Source organism: Leopardus geoffroyi, chromosome B4 (genome assembly GCF_018350155.1).
Source record: "Leopardus geoffroyi isolate Oge1 chromosome B4, O.geoffroyi_Oge1_pat1.0, whole genome shotgun sequence".
NCBI lineage: Eukaryota > Metazoa > Chordata > Mammalia > Carnivora > Felidae > Leopardus > Leopardus geoffroyi.
Genome location: NC_059341.1, coordinates 69,128,393 through 69,147,191, shown reverse-complemented (window position 1 = coordinate 69,147,191; position 18,799 = coordinate 69,128,393). Strand labels below are relative to the sequence as shown.

General features: G+C 38.3%; 1 protein-coding gene across 3 annotated transcripts in view; it reads right to left on the bottom strand.

Annotated features, from left to right (window-relative positions):
* Positions 1–4,243: 4,243 nt before the first annotated feature.
* Positions 4,244–18,799, bottom strand: part of CNTN1 (contactin 1) — a 365,054-nt gene continuing 350,498 nt past the window's right edge. For all 3 annotated transcript variants that reach the window (XM_045466117.1, XM_045466116.1, XM_045466115.1), the window contains one exon: positions 4,244–6,534. In XM_045466117.1, the coding sequence (XP_045322073.1) occupies positions 6,458–6,534 (77 nt within the window). In that variant the 3' untranslated portion in view covers positions 4,244–6,457. The remainder of the gene's footprint in view (positions 6,535–18,799) is intronic.

Below are 18,799 nucleotides of genomic sequence, written 5' to 3'. Positions count from 1 at the left end.
AGAGCCAAGTTGTCCTAAAGGGCCCACTGACAGTGTGTAACAGCTGATAGCTGGCTCTCAGGCACATGAGAAAGCCCAGTTCATATTAGCAAAGCCCCATACCTGACCCACTGCTGACCCAGATGTGCGAGCAATTAATATTTATTGCCATCTGCCACTGAAGTGTTGTGGTTGTATTTCTGCAGCACTATTATGGCAATAAATCACTAATATGGTTCACTTAAAAGGCTGTGTGTGTCTTTAATACTTTATTATGGCATGTCCCTTCCCATTGATTAATTGGAATTAATTGCCTAGTAGATAAACTTGTCCAATTAAGTTCTGAAATCCCTTGGAAATTTGTACCACCCCTAGATACACACATCACTCTTTCTTAGAAATAATGAAAAAAAGTGAAGGTGAGACTGCTTGACAATGGTGTCCCTTCACTCATCACTGGGAAGGGTGTACATTTAAAGTGTAGTAAAAGGAAGATTTCAGTGATGACAGGCTTTTTCTCATCTTCTTTTACGTTCTGATATTGCTTTCAGTTAGCTAAGTCAGCTCTACCTGATCAAGGAGGAACTAACTTTGGGTTGACTGTGGATGCTAAGCTCTGTGCTAAGTATCAACAGAGAACTGTGCCATCCCCTGAAGTAGGAGTTTTAGGAGCCCTAAATGCAAAACTGCACTTATCTATTGAAAAGTAATGGTAGGAAGGGAGACTTAAGATTGGTTTTGGATTTATAACTCTATCATCTTCTTAAATTTGTATAAATTGTATAGAACTCCAGGAAGAAGTGGAGAATGCTTTTTGCCAGTCCAACACTCTCCTGCTAGTAGCATTTGATAGTCCTTTGTGACTGCATGTGGTCCTGGTCCTCCATTTTTATCAGAGTGTATTTGCCACCTTCTAGTTATCCAGAGGGTAGACAGGAGGCCCAAGATGGCTGAATAAAATACACCAAACTCCTGGGGATAATCTGAGTCGTTAATGAGATTTGGTATGCGTCAGAAAGAGTCTCTATGCCTTTTGGACCACTGACCTGGAGGACGTAAACTGTCAGCACCTATGATTCCTGCCACAAGGAGATTAGACTGCCTGAGAATGAAGCCTATGCACAGACAGAAGCAGAATCAACAATGGAGAGAGAGTGTTCCCTGGGAACATTTATGGCCTTATATCAAGTCCATCTTGTAGATCCCATTATCTGAGCCAATAAATTCCTTTTTTCCCCCTTCAGTTTGAGTTGAGTGTCTATCACTTACACTTGAAAGAATCCTGAGGAGTGTTGTCCTCATTTTATGGAGGAGGAAATTTGTCCTCAAAATGCTGCATTGCTTGTCCAAGGCCTCACAAGTAATAACAGATCAAGTTAGAATATGATTGCAGGTCTATCCAACACCCATGATCCAATGCCCAGTTTAAAAAATGTCCACACAGTAAAACCTACTCATTTGCTGTACGGTTCTCTGAGTTTTGACAAATGGCTAGATTTGGGTCACTGCTATTAGTTCCATCATCTCTAAGGGTTACTCATGCTGTTCCTATGTAGTCAGACTCTCTATCCTTAATGCCTGGTCACTATTGACCTGTTCCCTGCCTCCAGAGTTTCACTTTTTCCAGAATGTCATATAAATGGAATCACACAGCCTTTTGAATCTGGCTTCTTTTCACTGAACACAATGCATTTGATATTCATCTACATTGTTGTATGTTATCAACATAAATGTTTTCTGAAAGCATGCTTACAGCAGTGTTTCAATCACATCTTCATTAGTGTGAGTGGAGCATATGCACGTTTTAAAATGAGGAAAGGGGAAGAACACGGGGTTGAATATTCTCCTAAGATTTCTATCTACCTGGAATCTGTGACTCTGATCTTATTTGGAAATAGGGACTTTGCAGAGGTCATCAAGGCCATACTGGATTAGGGTGGGCCCTAATCCAATGGTTGGCATCTTTATAAGAAGAGAGAAATCTGTATGCACCACAAGGAGAATGTCAGTTGAAAATGGAAGCAGAGATGGAGGGAAACAGCTGGAAGCCAGAGAATGCCAAGGATTGCCCACAACCACAAGAAACTAGGAGAGAGTCACGGAACAGATTCTCCCTCAGAACTAACCTTGCTGGCACCTTGATTTCAGAGTTATAGCTTCCAGAACCGTGAGAAAATAGATTTCTATTGTTTGATGCCGTTCAGTTCGCGGTCATTTGTTATGATAGCCCTAGGAAACTAATATAACTGAACTAATGAGGTATTCAGCACTATTTTCAACCAAAGCAAAGCGGCCTGAGGACATATGATAGGCGAAGACCAAGTTCCTTCACTTCACAATTTGCCTTAGGCTGAGCTTGATTGAATTTTACAGCCAAATTAGTAATAGCATCATATGCACTGTTATATATTACCTCAACTATCAAATTTATTACTAGAAACTAAAAAGTGAAACCTGTTTTTAAGTTATTATAGAAATGTTAGAAATCTAATCCTGGCCTCCCATCAACTAATTTTAAAGTCAACTCATCCAAAACCACTGTGTTTCTATTCTGGAAAAAAAAAAAAAAAGTTCAAGTTAAGGAGCGGACACCTTTCATCAATCTTTTTATTAACAACCTTCAGAAGATTATAGACTCAGGAAATTAAGTATTAAAGTTTAATTAAGTTACTAAGTCACATAAAAAAAAAAGAAAGAAAAGGGTAAAAGAAATCCACATTCCTTTAGAGAAAAAATCTTCTGAGGTACATTTGTGTCTGCTGCTTGGATTTTAGAAACAAACAAGTTGGGATATTTTGATTAGACAAGCATTTTGACACTTAAGATATGTAACTAAAATGTAAGAAAGGTCATCAGTATTTTAGCATTTTAGACAAGCCAAGAAAATGGATTTTTTCCTTAAGAGATACTTAAATTACATATGCAGTCAAAAATATCAGTTAATCTAGTTTGTAGTAATCATAAAAATCTTTGATTCTCAAATCTGGCTCCCTATGAAGACACTCTTGAACAACCTAAAAGATACAGCTTTGTATCCCTCACTTTCCAAATTCTGATTTGGTAAGTCTGGACTGGGGCCCAGAGACTATTTTATTTTTTTCAAATTCTCCAGCTGATACTAAGGGGTAACCAGGTTTGAGAACCACTAACATGGGAAACACTCTCATGGAAAAAAGCTTTCATCTCCCAGAGTCTGGGGAATTAGAGCTAGGGTCAATCCAAGGTCAAATACCAAAAGCAAAATATTAGAAGGGAAGTAATCTAATACTTAGGGTCAAGAAACAGAGGCAGGGGTCCGAAAGGGAAACCAGGATCCAGTGTGGAAGCAAGTTTCATGAAACAGGAAGGGAGGTCGGAATGCCAATGAGAAATCACAATCAGAACACAGAAGATTGTCAGGCAGAACACAGGGAGCCCTGGGATTCAGAACTTTGGGCTTAGTCTAAATCAGGATTCAGAGAAACTTTACCTGTACCAGACTCCTGTCTTTAGAGACATGCTTTTATGCAAATTCCTCTATTAGAATTTCAGTTCATTCAGGGTTGAATAGCCTTTTTTTTCTTTTTTTAGCTTTTAGCAGTTTGCTTTAGTGTCTAGCATTAGATTCATGGCAATCCACAAAATTGAAGTTTTTTACTAGATGATCTTATTTCAATGTAATAATGCCTGTGTGTGTACGTGCAAGCTCGTGTGTGTGTGTGTTTGTGTTTGTGTGTGTCTTTACATTTGTGTGTATATTTTTTGTAGAACCTTTCAAACATTTAACTGTTACTTAACAATATTTATTCCATGCAGTTGAATTTACAACGAAACCTTCTAGGGGTACCTGGGTGGCTCAGTCGGTTAAATATCCAACTCTTGATTTTGGCTCAGGTCATGATCTCATGGTTCATGGGTTTGAGCCCCGCATCAGGCTCTGTGCTAACAGCACAGGCCTGCTTGACATTCTCTCTCTCTCTCTGCCCCTCCCCCGCACACTTTCTCTCAAAATAAAAAAATAAACTTAAAAAAAAAGGAAAGAAAACCTTCTAAAAATGAGTTTTAAACTTTAGGTAAATTGAAAGGACAGTTGCTATTGTTTGGGTAACAGTAAGACATTTATTTCTTTATAATTTGTTTTCATTCATAAAAAGGACAAAGCACAGTCCTATACTACTCCATTGAAAAAATGATAAAAAATAACTAAAAAAATCAATTCAATATTTATCAGTATCAAATAAAACTACTATCACCTTTCCTGAAATACAAAGAAACAACAGATATGTCTATATCTATATAAAGTTTAATTAAGAATCTTGCGTCTTAAGCAGATGATACATTAGTTAGTTTGACAACAGTTTAAAACTGATGGTCCCAGTCAAATTTGTACAACTGTATGAGGAAATGAAAAGCTTGAGTTATCAGTGTATGAGAGATTTTAATCTACCTTATCTCTGTCACAAATTTAAAATGAAACAACCTCCAAAGTCTGTTTCTTCTTACCTTTCAGAACCATTTCATGCAAAATCTAACCAGTTTTGCTCTTTATTGCAATACATTAGAAATAAAAGGCGAGCATGCATTTGGCAAAAGATTTAGTTGTTGTCGATTATATAAAAATGCCCAACATGGGTCACATTGCAAAAGGAAAACCCCAAAGTGTAACAATGAAAACACAAACATTTGTACAGAAGGCTTACACAGTATTCGTTTCCCTAAAGTATGAAGAGATTTTGTTTCTTTTTCAAATAATTATGTATTTTATGAAATCTGGTAATGATTTTAAGACTGTTGACATACTTCCACTGGGAAATCATCCATTTCACTTATTATTAAAAAGTTTAATTTTATAACAAAGAGTTGAATGTAAACTAATGACATATTTATTGATATTTTCATAATGAAAGCTCTAAACATTTACACATAGATATATAGTACAAAAATTATACAAATTAAAGAAAAGGGGGTAAAGTAGTAATAGTTCTATTTTGCTGCCTGTAAATATTTTTTATGAACCTATAAGGTATCCTTTCTAAAAAGATAAACTCTATCTCTAATTAGCTAGCAAGGTTGTGCTAATAAAATAGGATTATACCTCCTGAATCATCAGACATTGCACTATTTCATGAGCCAGCTAATCCTTTATTATTCCATTTCTCTCACATCCACACTCAAACACATTTCCTTGCATACCATGGAGAATGAAGAAATGTGCATCTTCCTTTTTACAACTTATGAAAACCTAAAGCACCAACACTTGGGAGACACCATTGGACACATTATTTGTCTCCTCCTGGCCTTCCAGTTTGCATACTTTCAAAGTACCATTAGCAACATATTGATTTGGTATTTTTAGCCAGTTTTCAGTATTGCATTGAAGTGGGAAATGAGTTTACTAGCAAATTAAAAACAATAAGGTATATTGTAGATTTTCCAACCTATAGGTGATTTCTTGATACCTTCAATAAAGAAAGCTTTTACTTAGAAATGGAGCACAAAAACAAAGATCCTTAGAATAGTATTAGATCACACTTATACTCACTTAACGTTGTTTATTTCTAGCTGTGTAACGACTGTCACCTCTCAATTAAAAAATGAAAGCATTCTACTTTTCAAAATTCATTATTCTATGTATGAATAAATACAGCAATATGATGATACTCTAGAGAAGAGCTGTGATTTTTGAGGTTTGAAACTGATGATGAGAAAAGCATAAAATATCTTCAGAATATCATATAAAAGTAAAGAAAAACCTTCCTATGGTATGTTAACTTTACCACTAAAAATCTAACGTAAAATTATTACTGATTCTGAAAATCAAGCATTTAGAAAATTACTTACTTCCAAAATAAGAATACTGATAACAATTTCTAGAATTTGGTTTTCAATATTCAGAATCTTTCAACTCATTCAGTAAAATGAGTTGCTCATGGAATTTATGTCAAAATGTTTCAGTTATACTCTATTTTTTTTTCAAGAAAACTCAAAATGTCATGAATGATAGGGGCCATTCGAAAATATGCAGGACCCAAAACAGAGAATAGTACAAGAGACTGTTTTACTCTTACATTTACCACATACAATCAACATTTCAACCTCTATTATATTTCACAACTTGTTATTAAATTTAAAGCACCTGTGTATGGTGATTTTACTTTTCACTCTACAGCCTATAGTATTGAATTGAACACTGTAACTTGTCCCATTGGATTAAATCATGCAACTGTCACAGAATCAGGTTAAGTGGTTTATAAGGCATATTGGAACGAGTTAAAAATCATTTTATACCCATTTAAAAGTTTATTCTTTTGGACGAAGGGGTTCCTGAATGCCTCAGTCATAATGTGTGTTGTAAATCTGTTGGAGAGTTTGTTAAAGTATCATTTATTTGGCTTAGGGTGGAGCCACAGAAAATGGAAGGAATTATATTCATCATAGGGATGAAGGTGTCCTCTGTGTCCTCTAAGCTGGGCTGGGAGCAGCAGCTGTCACATCACACTCAGAAATCCAGGTAGACAAGGATGCCAAGGGCAGGCAGCAGTAAGCCAAGAAGGCTTGGTGATAGGGTGGATACACCTGAGAAGTAAATAAAAAAGTACATGTTATTTCATTGAGAATGGCACTGTTTCTCATTCACCCTGCTTTAGGAAAGGCCAGATTATGTAGGTTTGAATATCAAATGGTTCCTTTAAAAAAAATTCTCTGTTCTTAAGTAATATAAAGAAAAAAAAAACATTTGATCAAGAATTTTGTGTGTGAGAGCACGTGACTCTCTACAACATGTTCTTATAAATCATTCATGATAAGATCACAAATGCTTAGGTTTTCCCTATAATCCAGCTGTCCCAAATTCCTACCAGAAGGTGATAAGTGAAAAAAACATATGGAAATAAGCAAACAAATGAAAAAACACTGAAGGTGTTAAAAAATAAGATAAAAAGATGTACTAAAAATACTAATAAGGTTACCTGGTATAAAAACATCATGGGTATATTAGATAAATTTTGCATAATTTCATATCCCAATAGTTTTAAGGCATTTAGGTGCTCAGACACAAATGATTTGAGTAATATATATATAATATATATAATATATATAAATAAATATATATATAATATATATAAATAATACATATAATGTATAATATATAATATATTATATATATATATAAAATAGGTGCTCATCTCAACAGGTGCCCTCCTCAATACCCATCACCCACCCTTCCCCTCCCTCCCACCCCCCATCAGCCCTCAGTTTGTTCTCAGTTTTTAAGAGTCTCTTATGCTTTGTCTCTCTCTCACTCTAACCTCTTTTTTTTTTCCTTTCCCTCCCCCATGGGTTCCTGTTAAGTTTCTCAGGATCCACATAAGAGTGAAAACATATGGTATCTGTCTTTCTCTGTATGGCTTATTTCACTTAACATGACACTCTCCAGTTCCATCCACATTGCTACAAAGGGCCATATTTCGTTCTTTCTCATTGCCACGTAGTACTCCATTGTGTATATAAACCACAATTTCTTTATCCATTCATCAGTTGATGGACATTTAGGCTCTTTCCATAATTAGGCTATTGTTGAGAGCGCTGCTATAAACATTGGGGTACAAGTGACCCTATGCATGAGTACTCCTGTATCCCTTGGGTAAATTCCTAGCAGTGCTACTTTTGGATCATAGGGTAGGTCTATTTTTAATTTTTTGAGGAACTTCCACACTGTTTTCCAGAGCGGCTGCACCAATTTGCATTCCCACCAACAGTGCAAGAGGGTTCATGTTTCTCCACATCCTCACCAGCATCTATAGTCTCCTGATTTGTTCATTTTGGCCACTCTGACTGGCGTGAGGTGATAACTGAGTGTGGTATTGACTTGTATTTCCCTGATGAGGAGCGACGTTGAGCATCTTTTCATGTGCCTGTTGGCCATCCGGATGTCTTCTTTAGAGAAGTGTCTATTCATGTTTTCTGCCCATTTCTTCACCGGGTTATTTGTTTTTCGGGTGTGGAGTTTGGTGAGCTCTTTATAGATTTTGGATACTAGCCCTTTGTCCGATATGTCATTTGCAAATATCTGTTCCCATTCCGTTGGTTGTCTTTTAGTTTTGTTGATTGTTTCCTTTGCAGTGCAGAAGCTTTTAATCTTCATGAGGTCCCAATAGTTCATTTTTGCTTTTAATTCCCTTGCCTTTGGGGATGTGTCGAGTAAGAGATTGCTACGGCTGAGGTCAGAGAGGTCTTTTCCTGCTTTCTCCTCTAGGGTTTTGATGGTTTCCTGTCTCACATTCAGGTCCTTTATCCATTTTGAGTTTATTTTTGTGAATGGTGTGATAAAGTGGTCTAGTTTCAACCTTCTGCATGTTGCTGTCCAATTCCCCCAGCACCATTTGTTAAAGAGACTGTCTTTTTTCCATTGATGTTCTTTCCTGCTTTGTCAAAGATTAGTCGGCCATACGTTTGTGGGTCTAGTTCTGGGGTTTCTATTCTATTCCATTGGTCTATGTGTCTGTTTGTGTGCCAATACCATGCTGTCTTGATGATGACAGCTTTGTAGTAGAGGCTAAAGTCTGGGATTGTGATGCCTCCTGCTTTGGTCTTCTTCTTCAAAATTACTTTGGCTATTCAGGGCCTTTTGTGGTTCCATATGAATTTTAGGATTGCTCGTTCTAGCTTCGAGAAGAATGCTGGCGCAATTTTGATTGGGATTGCACTGAAAGTGTAGATAGCTTTGGGTATTGACATTTTGACAATATTTATTCTTCCAACCCATGAGCATGGAATGTTTTTCCATTTCTTTATATCTTCTTCAATTTCCTTCATAAGCTTTCTATAGTTTTCAGCATACAGATCTTTTACATCTTTGGTTAGATTTATTCCTAGGTATGTTATGCTTCTTGGTGCAATTGTGAATGGGATCAGTTTCTTTGTCTTTCTGTTGCTTCATTATTAGTGTATAAGAATGCAACTGATTTCCGTACATTGATTTTGTATCCTGCAACTTTGCTGAATTCATGTATCAGTTCTAGCAGACTTTTGGTGGAGTCTATCGGATTTTCCATGTATAGTATCATGTCATCTACAAAAAGTGAAAGCTTAATTTCATCTTTGCCAATTTTGATGCCTTTGATTTCCTTTTGTTGTCTGATTGCTGATGCTAGAACTTCCAGCACTATGTTAAACAACAGCGGTGAGAGTGGATATCCCTGTTGTGTTCCTGATCTCAGGGATGGTGAGTTTTTCCCCATTGGGGATGGTGTTAGCTGTGGGCTTTTCATAAATGGCTTTTATGATCTTTAAGTATGTTCCTTCTATCCCGACTTTCTCGAGGGTTTTTATTAAGAAAGGATGCTGAATTTTGTCAAATGATTTTTCTGCATTGATTGACAGGATCATATGGTTCTTATCTTTTCTATTATTAATGTGATGTATCATGTTGATTGATTTACGGATGTTGAACCAGCCCTGCATCCCAGGAATGAATCCCACTTGATCATGGTGAATAATTCTTTTTATATGCTGTTGAATTCGATTTGCTAGTACCTTATTGAGAATTTTTGCATCCATATTCATCAGGGATATTGGCCTGTAGTTCTCTTTTTTTGCTGGGTCTCTGTCTGGTTTAGGAATCAAAGTAATACTGGCTTCATAGAATAAGTCTGGAAGTTTTCCTTCCCTTTCTATTTCTTGGAATAACTTGAGAAGGATAGGTATTATCTCTGCTTTAAATGTTGGGTAGAACTCCCCTGGGAAGCCATCTGGTCCTGGACTCTTATTTGTTGGGAGATTTTTGATAACTGATTCAATCTTCGCTGGTTATCGGTCTGTTCAAGCTTTCTATTTCCTCCTGATTGAGTTTTGTAAGTGTGTGCGTGTTTAGGAATTTGTCCATTTCTTCCAGGTTGTCCGGTCTGTTGGCATATAGTTGTTCATAGTATTCCCTGATATTTGCTTGTATTTCTGAGGGATTGTAATAATTCCGTTTTCATTCATGATTTTATCTATTTGGGTCATCTCCCTTTTCTTTTTGAGAAGCCTGGTTAGAGGTTTATCCATTTTGTTTATTTTTTCAAAAAAACAACTCTTGGTATCCTTGATCTGCTCTACAGTTTTTTTAGATTCTATATTGTTTATTTCTGCTCTAATCTTTATTATTTCTCTTCTTCTGCTGGGTTTGGGGTGTCTTTACTGTTCTGCTTCTATTTCCTTTAGGTGTGCTGTTAGATTTTGTATTTGGGCTTTTTCTTGTTTCTTGAGATAGGCCTGGATTGCAATGTATTTTCCTCTCAGGACTGCCTTCGCAGCATCCCAAAGCATTTGGATTGTTGTATTTTCATTTTCGTTTTTTTCCATATATTTTTTAATTTCTTCTCTAATTGCCTGGTTGACCCATTCATTATTTAGTAGGGTGTTCTTTAACCTCCATGGTTTTCCTGTAGTTGATTTCAAGCTTCATAGCATTGTGGTCTGAAAGTATGCATGGTATAATTTCAATTCTGGTAAACTTATGGAGGGCTGTTTTGTGACCCAGTATATGATCTATCTTGGAGAATGTTCCATGTGCACTCGAGAAGAAAGTATATTCTGTTGTTTTGGGATGCAGAGTTCTAAATATATCTGTCAAGTCCATCTGATCCAATGTATCATTCAGGGCCCTTGTTTCTTTATTGACCGTGTGTCTAGATGATCTATCCATTTCTGTAAGTGGGGTGTTAAACTCCCCTGCAATTACCACATTCTTATCAATAAGGTTGCTTATGTTTGTGAGTAATTGTTTTATATATTTGGGGGCTCCTGTATTCGGTGCATAGACATTTATAATTTTTAGCTCTTCCTGATGGATAGACCCTGTAATTATTATATAATGCCCTTCTTCATCTCTTGTTACAGTCTTTAATTTAAAGTCTAGTTTGTCTGATATAAGTATGGCTACTCCACTTGTTTTTTGACTTCCAGTAGCATGATAAATAATTCTCCATCCCCTCAGTTTCAATCTGAAGGTGTCCTCAGGTCTAAAATGAGTCTCTTGTAGACAGCAGATAGATTGGTCTTATTTTTTTATCCATTCTGGTACCCTATGTCTTTCGGTTGGTGCATTTAGTCCATTTACGTTCAGTGTTATTATAGAAAGATATGAGTTTAGAGTCATTGTGATGTCTGTAGGTTTCATGCTTGTAGTGATGTCTCTGGTACTTTGTTTCACAGGATCCCCCTTAGGATCTCTTGTAGGACTGGTTTAGTGGTGATGAATTCCTTCAGTTTTTGTTTGTTTGGGAAGACCTTTATCTCTCCCTCTATTCTAAATGACAGACTTGCTGGATAAAGGATTCTCGGCTGCATATTTTTCCTGTTTAGCACACTGAAGATTTCCTGCCATTCCTTTCTGGCCTGCCAAGTTTCAGTAGAGAGATCCGTCACAAGTCTTATCAGTCTCCCTTTATATGTTAGAGCATGTTTATCCCTAGCTGCTTTCAGAATTTTCTCTTTATCCTTGTATTTTGCCAGTTTCACTATGATATGTCATGCAGAAGATCGATTCAAGTTCCGTCTGAAGGGAGTTCTCTGTGCCTCTTGGATTTCAATGCCTTTTTCCTTCCCCAGATCAGGGAAGTTCTTAGCTATTATTTCTTCAAGTACACCTTCAGCACCTTTCCCTCTCTCTTCCTCCTCTGGAATACCAATTATGTGTAGATTATTTCTCTTTAGTGCATCACTTAGTTCTCTAATTTTCCCCTCACACTCCTGGATTTTTTTTATCTCTCTTTTTCTCAGCTTCCTCTTTTTACATAATTTTATCTTCCAGTTCACCTATTCTCTCCTCTGCCTCTTCAATCCGAGCTGTGGTTGTCTCCATTTTATTTTGCAGCTCATTTATAGCATTTTTTAGCTCCTCCTGGCTGTTCCTTAGTCCCTTGATATCTGTAGCAAGAGATTCTCTGCTGTCCTCTATACTGTTTTCAAGCCCAGCAATTAATTTTATGACTATTATTCTAAATTCACTTTCTGTTATATTGTTTAAATCCTTTTTGATCAGTTCATTAGCTGTCGTTATTTCCTGGAGATTCTTTTGAGGGGAATTCTTCCGTTTCGTCATTTTAGATAGTCCCTGGAGTGGTGCGGGACTGCAGGGCACTTGCCCTGTGCTGTCTTGAATGACTTGCATTGGTGAACGGGACCGCAGTCAGACCTGATGTCTGCCCCCAGCCCACCTCTGGGGCCACAGTCAGACTGGTGTGTGCCTTCTCTTCCCCTCTCCTAGGGGCGGGATTCACTGTGGGGTGGCAAGGCCTGTCTGGGCTACTTGCACACTGCCAGGCTTGTGGTGCTGGGGATCTGGCGTATTAGCTGGGGTGGATTGGCAAGGTGCACAGGAGCATAAGGGGCAGGCTCAGTTCGCTTTTCCTTCGGAGATCCACTTCGGGAGGGGCCCTGCAGCACCTGGAGGGAGTCAGACCCGCCACCAGAGGGATGGATCCTCAGAAGCACAATGTTGGGTGTTTGCACGGTGCAAGAAAGTTCCCTGACAGGAACTGGTTCTCTTTGGGATTTTGGCTGGGGGATGGGCAAGGGAGATGGCGCTGGCGAGCACCTTTGTTCTCCACCAAGCTGAGTTCTGTTGTCTGGGGCTCAACCACTCTCCTCCCGTTGTCCTCCAGCCCTCCTTCTCTCCGAGCAGAGCTGTTAGCTTATAACCTTCCAGATGTTAAGTCCCGCTTGCTGTCCGAACACACTCCATCTGTCCCCTCCACTTTTGCAAGCCAGACTCGGGGGCTCTGCTCTGCCGGCGGGCTGCCCCTCTGCCCCAGCTCCCTCCTGCCAGTCCGTGTAGCATGCACTGCCTCTCTGCCCTTCCTACCCTCTTCTGTGGGCCTGTTGCCTATGCTTGGCTCCAGAGAATCCGTTCTGCTAGTCTTCTGGTGGTTTTCTGGGTTATTTAGGCAGGTGTGGGTGGAATCTAAGTGATCAGCAGGATGCGCGGTGAGCCCAGCGTCCTCCTACACCACCATCTTCCTATTCATTTCTCTGTATTCTTGATAATAGTAAATAACCTATTCAAATTTTTATATAAGGAAAAATTGCTTTGAGATACTATGTTGTGAATTAAAAGTAAAAATGATGTCATGTACTCTGGACTTGAATTACACCTTGAGCTAATCATTACATCTAGAAGGGTTCCTCCTGTTGTCCAGTTTATGGGTGCAGGTATTGCCCACGTTGGAATTCTTGAGAAAAGGCTAACAAAGGGGATCAAGAAGGCACACTCTTCTTTTCCACTCTCCACATCTATTAGGCAGTATCTTCACTGAACACACTATTTGGATGAATGCTGAGCTAAAAACTACAGTCAACAGTTCATAAATATAATAGATGTGTGTCAAGTTATAGACACAAGTTATAGAAGTTATTCTGAAACCTTAAAACATTATTAGCTACCATATTAACAGTGACTCCAAACAGCCCTTTCTGTGGAATATTCCCCTTGTATTAGGAAGAGTCAGGGCATTTATCTTGACTCTCTAGTCATTAGAAGCACATTCCCATTCTCCACAGGATGGAAGATGATTGTGTCTATCTGCAAACATGTATTTCACTAGTACCCTGTTAGTAGCATTGAGTACTGCATGGAAAACTTAAGAGAAGTATCATTTGACACAGATTAAAAAAAATAAGCAGGACGGTGAGGGTCAAAAGTGTGGGCAAACAAGAAGGGCAATATAAGTGGCTGCTTATAGTCCATTAATGCCGATGCTGCATAACATTATCAATAGCGATGATAACACTAACAGCAAACTATGAATGCTACTACTTCCTGATCTACAGCCATAAGACAGACACTACGCTGGCCAGTTGTATATATTATGGCGTTAACACAACAGCCTGTGATGGTAGGTCTTACCATCCTGCTTTTATAGATTAGGTAACTCAGTGTCAGGTAAAATGACTTGCTCAAAGCCAATTGCCAGTAGACTGGCAGAGCCAGGTTTCCATCTCAGATTGGTCAGGCCCCAAAGGCCGTATTCCATTTTCTGCCACTTCCTACAGAAGTAGGAAAAGGATCCTTTTGGAAAAGGATCAGTTCTAGAAATGCATAAGGACGCTACCCTCCACACTTAAAAAGGCACAGAAAGAAAATTATATGAGACATATGAGAAAGCAGAGCACCTAAGTTGTTTCAAAGAGTCTTTGGATTCACGTAGCATTTTTTCATTCTATTTTTCTACATAGATATTTTAAAAATTATGCCACAGTCCACATGTTATTTTATTCTGACAAGGTGACCAATAGTAAACCTCAATCACACAGAAAAACATTAGTTTTCAAAGTCTGACCTAAGTTAAATGATCTGTTCTGAAGACTTTTGTCTGACAATGAGTGCAGGGTCTCTCTGTACTGCTGCGTCCTTTGACCACAAATTACATCAGTGACGGGTCCACATTCATGTACTTGCCTAACTGGTGGGTTGGCTCATACAAACTTTGGCTGCAGAAAGAAGTTTAGGCAATTGTGGATGCCAGCTTGAAGTTTTGGTGTTAGTATGAAAACCAAATACAATTTCATAATTTGTGGCTTCAACATCAGGATATTTGATTTATTTTAAATAAACTCTTCATGTTTATGTGTGTTATATTTAATTTCTCTAATGGCTCAAGCTTATGTAATTGTGGTCTTCATCTTCAATTCTCTTCCACATTCCAAGCACAAATTAGAGACCTGACTGAATTACTATTTAAAGGGCATTTTAAATATGGGCTCCCCTTATTCTTCAAGGGTTTTCAATATATATTGGTTTTATATCTAACAAAATGTATATCAAAATAATGCTATCAAGCACAATGTCATAATTATATGGTAATTAGTAAACATATATTTTGCTTTCACATATTTACTGCATGTCAAACACGAACATGTGAATCATTTTTCCCTATCAGAACAAAACCAAAGCCAATTTAGAGTACTATATTTTTTCTACTGGATTTTCTTGATTTTTCTTTTTACCTAACCTTCACTGATCTATTATTTCCTTCAGAAAGGATTCCTAATGGAGGGATTTTTATGTTGAGAAGGGAAATTCTAATTAAAAGTTAAGCAGTGCTTAACCATCTTTGCAAGTTTTATGATAAGCAGAGAACCATTCTAGTCAGTTTTTAATAGAGATCTACTTTCTTGTTTTTTCCATTTATTTATTTATTTTGAGAGAGTGAGAACAGGGGAGGGGCAGAGAGGGAGAGAGAGAATCCCTAGCAGGCTCCACACTGTCAGTGTAGAGCCTGATGGGGGGCTTGAACTCATTAACTGTGAGATCATGACCTGAGCCAAAATCAAGAGTCGGATGCTTAACTGACTGAGCCACCCAGGCATCCCACAAATCTCTTTTTTGATGCTTCAATTTGGACATTATAGTCCAATCCAAATTGCTACTGCCTAGCTATCATGCATGATGCCGTGGGACAGAGAAGTTCATTCTTGTGGTGTCACTCTTTGTGTTCACACTGTTCATATTTCTAAATTGTAAACACTTCAGGAAAAGGAATAAACCCAAACTGTATTTTCATCTGTGTTGACTAATACCAAGTGCTGCACAGAGTGAATACTTGATCTGTAATGTTATAATATAAATAATTTTAACAGCTAGAAGCCCTTAACCTTTTCTGATTAAGGGTACAAGTTGGGAGAGAAAGCAAAAGGGTAGGAAAGGGGGCTTAATAAAGAAGACAAAGGAAAGCACTGTGATCTGTAGTGGAACCGTTGGTATTTCCTTACATATTATAATCTTGCTATTCCATAATCTCTCTAACTTTTAGGGATCTGGGGCAAGGAAAGGGGTTATCCATTCCTGTAAATGCTTTTCTTCAGGAAATCCCGGGTTTTTTTTCTCCACCAAAGAGAGGATATTGAAAAAAAAAAAACACACACACAACAAAAAGGCATTTATTGTGGTACCTGGCTGGCTCAGTCAGTAGAGCATGTGACTCTTGATCTTGGGTGGTGAGTTTGAACCCTACATTGGGAGTACAGATTACTTAAAAATAAAATCATTTTAAAAAGCCATCTATCTATTTTACCACTTGGTTGTGGAATCCTCTGATTTGTCTTGTTAGAACATTACTTCAGATTCTTTCAGTCTTATAATTGGCCCTGGACTTAGGGAAGAAAGATTTTAGATAAGATGGTTGATTCCCCACAACCTAGAGGTATGTTTAATATACATTCACTGTATTAGGTATGTATCAGTGGGTGTTTGTTATTGAAATTTGTCAAGTTAACAGAACATTTGTTGGGATAGCAGCAAACTTAAGTCAAAGAGTAGAAATCTGTCTGGGACTGAGAGTGGAAATCAGATTAGATGGAAAAAGAACAAAGCCACAAGCCATTATTCAGGTTAGTGTGAAAGACACAGATAATGCCAACTGTAAGCTTCACTGGAGATACTTCAGAGGTCAAGCCACAGCAACAAAATTCCATAATGGCCCCTTCATTGAGGGGCTAGTGCTGTGTTACCCATGATGCCCCCGGTCTGCTTTACTTCCCATCTATTACTGGGAATACTCAATTTATCAACCGCCCTCTACTCATGATGGCCCCCCAACCCTAGTTAATTTCTGCTTCTCCTATCCTTACTTGGGAAACAGCAGGTCCAGAACTGATTGTTAAATCCCTTACACCCTGCTCTGAATTCTTCAGCAGGGACTCAAGTCTTACGTAAGAAGCTTCTCCATCTCACTTGAGTGGTGTTCCACAACTGTTCTGGCTTGTTTCTTTGCTGCATCCAGTCTGACTACATGGCAGACTACAGGTTTGTGCTTGGTCTTCAGCTGTGTAGGTTTTCACAGAATCAAGAGGCAAACATGAGGATCAGTAAGGAGATCAGTGTCCTGGTAGGAGCTGTAAAGCTTTACTGGCAATAGTAGTAGCATGTGGCAGATAAGAATAAGACCTCTGGGGAGAGGCAAAGAAGGCAAAGTCCAAATCCTGCCTCTGCCTTTTACTGGCTAGGTAATCTTTAGTGTGTGTCTTAATCTTTTTATGCCTCAGTTTCTTCAGCTATAAAATGAAGATAATAATATGTCTCATGGCTTTATTGTGAGAATTGAGAAGATGTCTATTAATGGTTCTTATATATATTTTAGCAGAAATCTTTAGAAGCAATCATACGTGGAAGTCCATGACTGAACTAAGAGGAAAAGGGATGCTTTATTCAAAGATGTGCCTGGAGAAGGAGACTAGAGACCTTTGCCTCCTCCATGGTCATGCTGGTACTTGTACTCCTGCAAGCCCATCACTCCACACAGCATGTGGAGATCTGCTTATTACAGTTTGAAAACAGCTGCCTTATGTAAAGCACTTCAGAAAATCCATGGCTAATAGAAAATTCCTGCAAATTGTAGTAATTCATACTACATTTGGCCTGTGGCCAAGTGGGGGAGGGGCAGACAGAGATGGGGACAGAGGCAGAAGTAGGCTCCATGCTCACAGTGGAGAGCGCAATGCAGGGCTCGAACTAATGAACTGTGAGAGCATGACTGAGCCAAAGTTGGACATTTAACTGACTGAGCCACCAGGCACCCCGATACTGTTCATTTCTTGCAATAGATTTCTTGCACTATATTTTTTGAAAAGTAGATGGGTGAAAAGCAAAGAAAAACAATAAAAAAGGCAGGTGTCCCTTGCATACAACCTACATTTGAGACATACATGTCTACTTACTGTTCCCCAACCACACACATGTCCTTTTAGTGCACAAATATTCCTAGAATGTCCTTCCACCTATTAAGACTGGGCATACTGAACTTTATTGTAGTGGTCTAGCTCAAGTGTTATCTCCTCTGAGGTATTATAGTTGGGATCTTTGGCTTCTGGTAACAGGAACCCAACTAAAGAGCCAATGTCATACGGATTTTGGACAACTAGAGCCAGAGACTTCAACCTCTGTGTCTTCCGTGTCGCTGACTTTCATCTCTTCTTCCTTTGCATATTGCCTCAAATTCTCAGACACACTTCTCCTCAAGACACACAAGAGCACTAAGCTCGCTGTCATATATTCTCAAGAAGAAAATGACGACATCTTTTTACCCAAATTCTAGTGAGAAAACTGTGAAGGAAAGATTCTGATTTGCAGAGTCTGGATCAAACAGCCACTCCCAGACCAAGCACTGTGGCTGAATTAGTGAATTTCTGTAATAGAACCAGCTTGGAACAGGTTCCCATCCCTTTACTAATCAGTGTGGCCAAGGAGACAAGGTGACTTAAGAAGATGTCAATGTTCATTCTGATCTCAGGAGGGGGTACCTTCCCCAGGGAAAGAGCTATGAGGATCAAGAAGCAAAATAAGAGTTCTGAGAGAAAATGAGAGCACACTTCAACTAAAAAGTACAAATGCCCACTGAGTCACCAAAGTAACATAGAATAATCCTTATCTCCTAAATTTGTTGACTATGGTATGCTTTTTGTCAAGGAGTAAGTCAAAAGAATAATATTCCGCCATAACTTTGGAAAATGTGTTTTGTGGTAATTGGAAAAATATGTTTCAGATAATTGCTCACCTCTCTAACTTGCCTTCCTCAACTTTTACATATTTTTCCAATTCCAATCAAAATAAGAAAAGCAAATGATCTATTTAGCTACTGAAGATTTAAGGACTAATTATTTCTGTAAACTAGTCACAGTAATGGAGCCATTTTTATGAGTAAACATTGAAAGTCACTCAGGATGGGTGCAACATTAGATACTGTAAGCCTGGAGGCTACTTTTCTTTTTGTGGGGGGGAGGGGGTGGAGTACACAAACATGTATGGTTATATTTACCCCAAGATCTGAATTTCAGCAGCAGTGATAATTACATAAAGGACGAG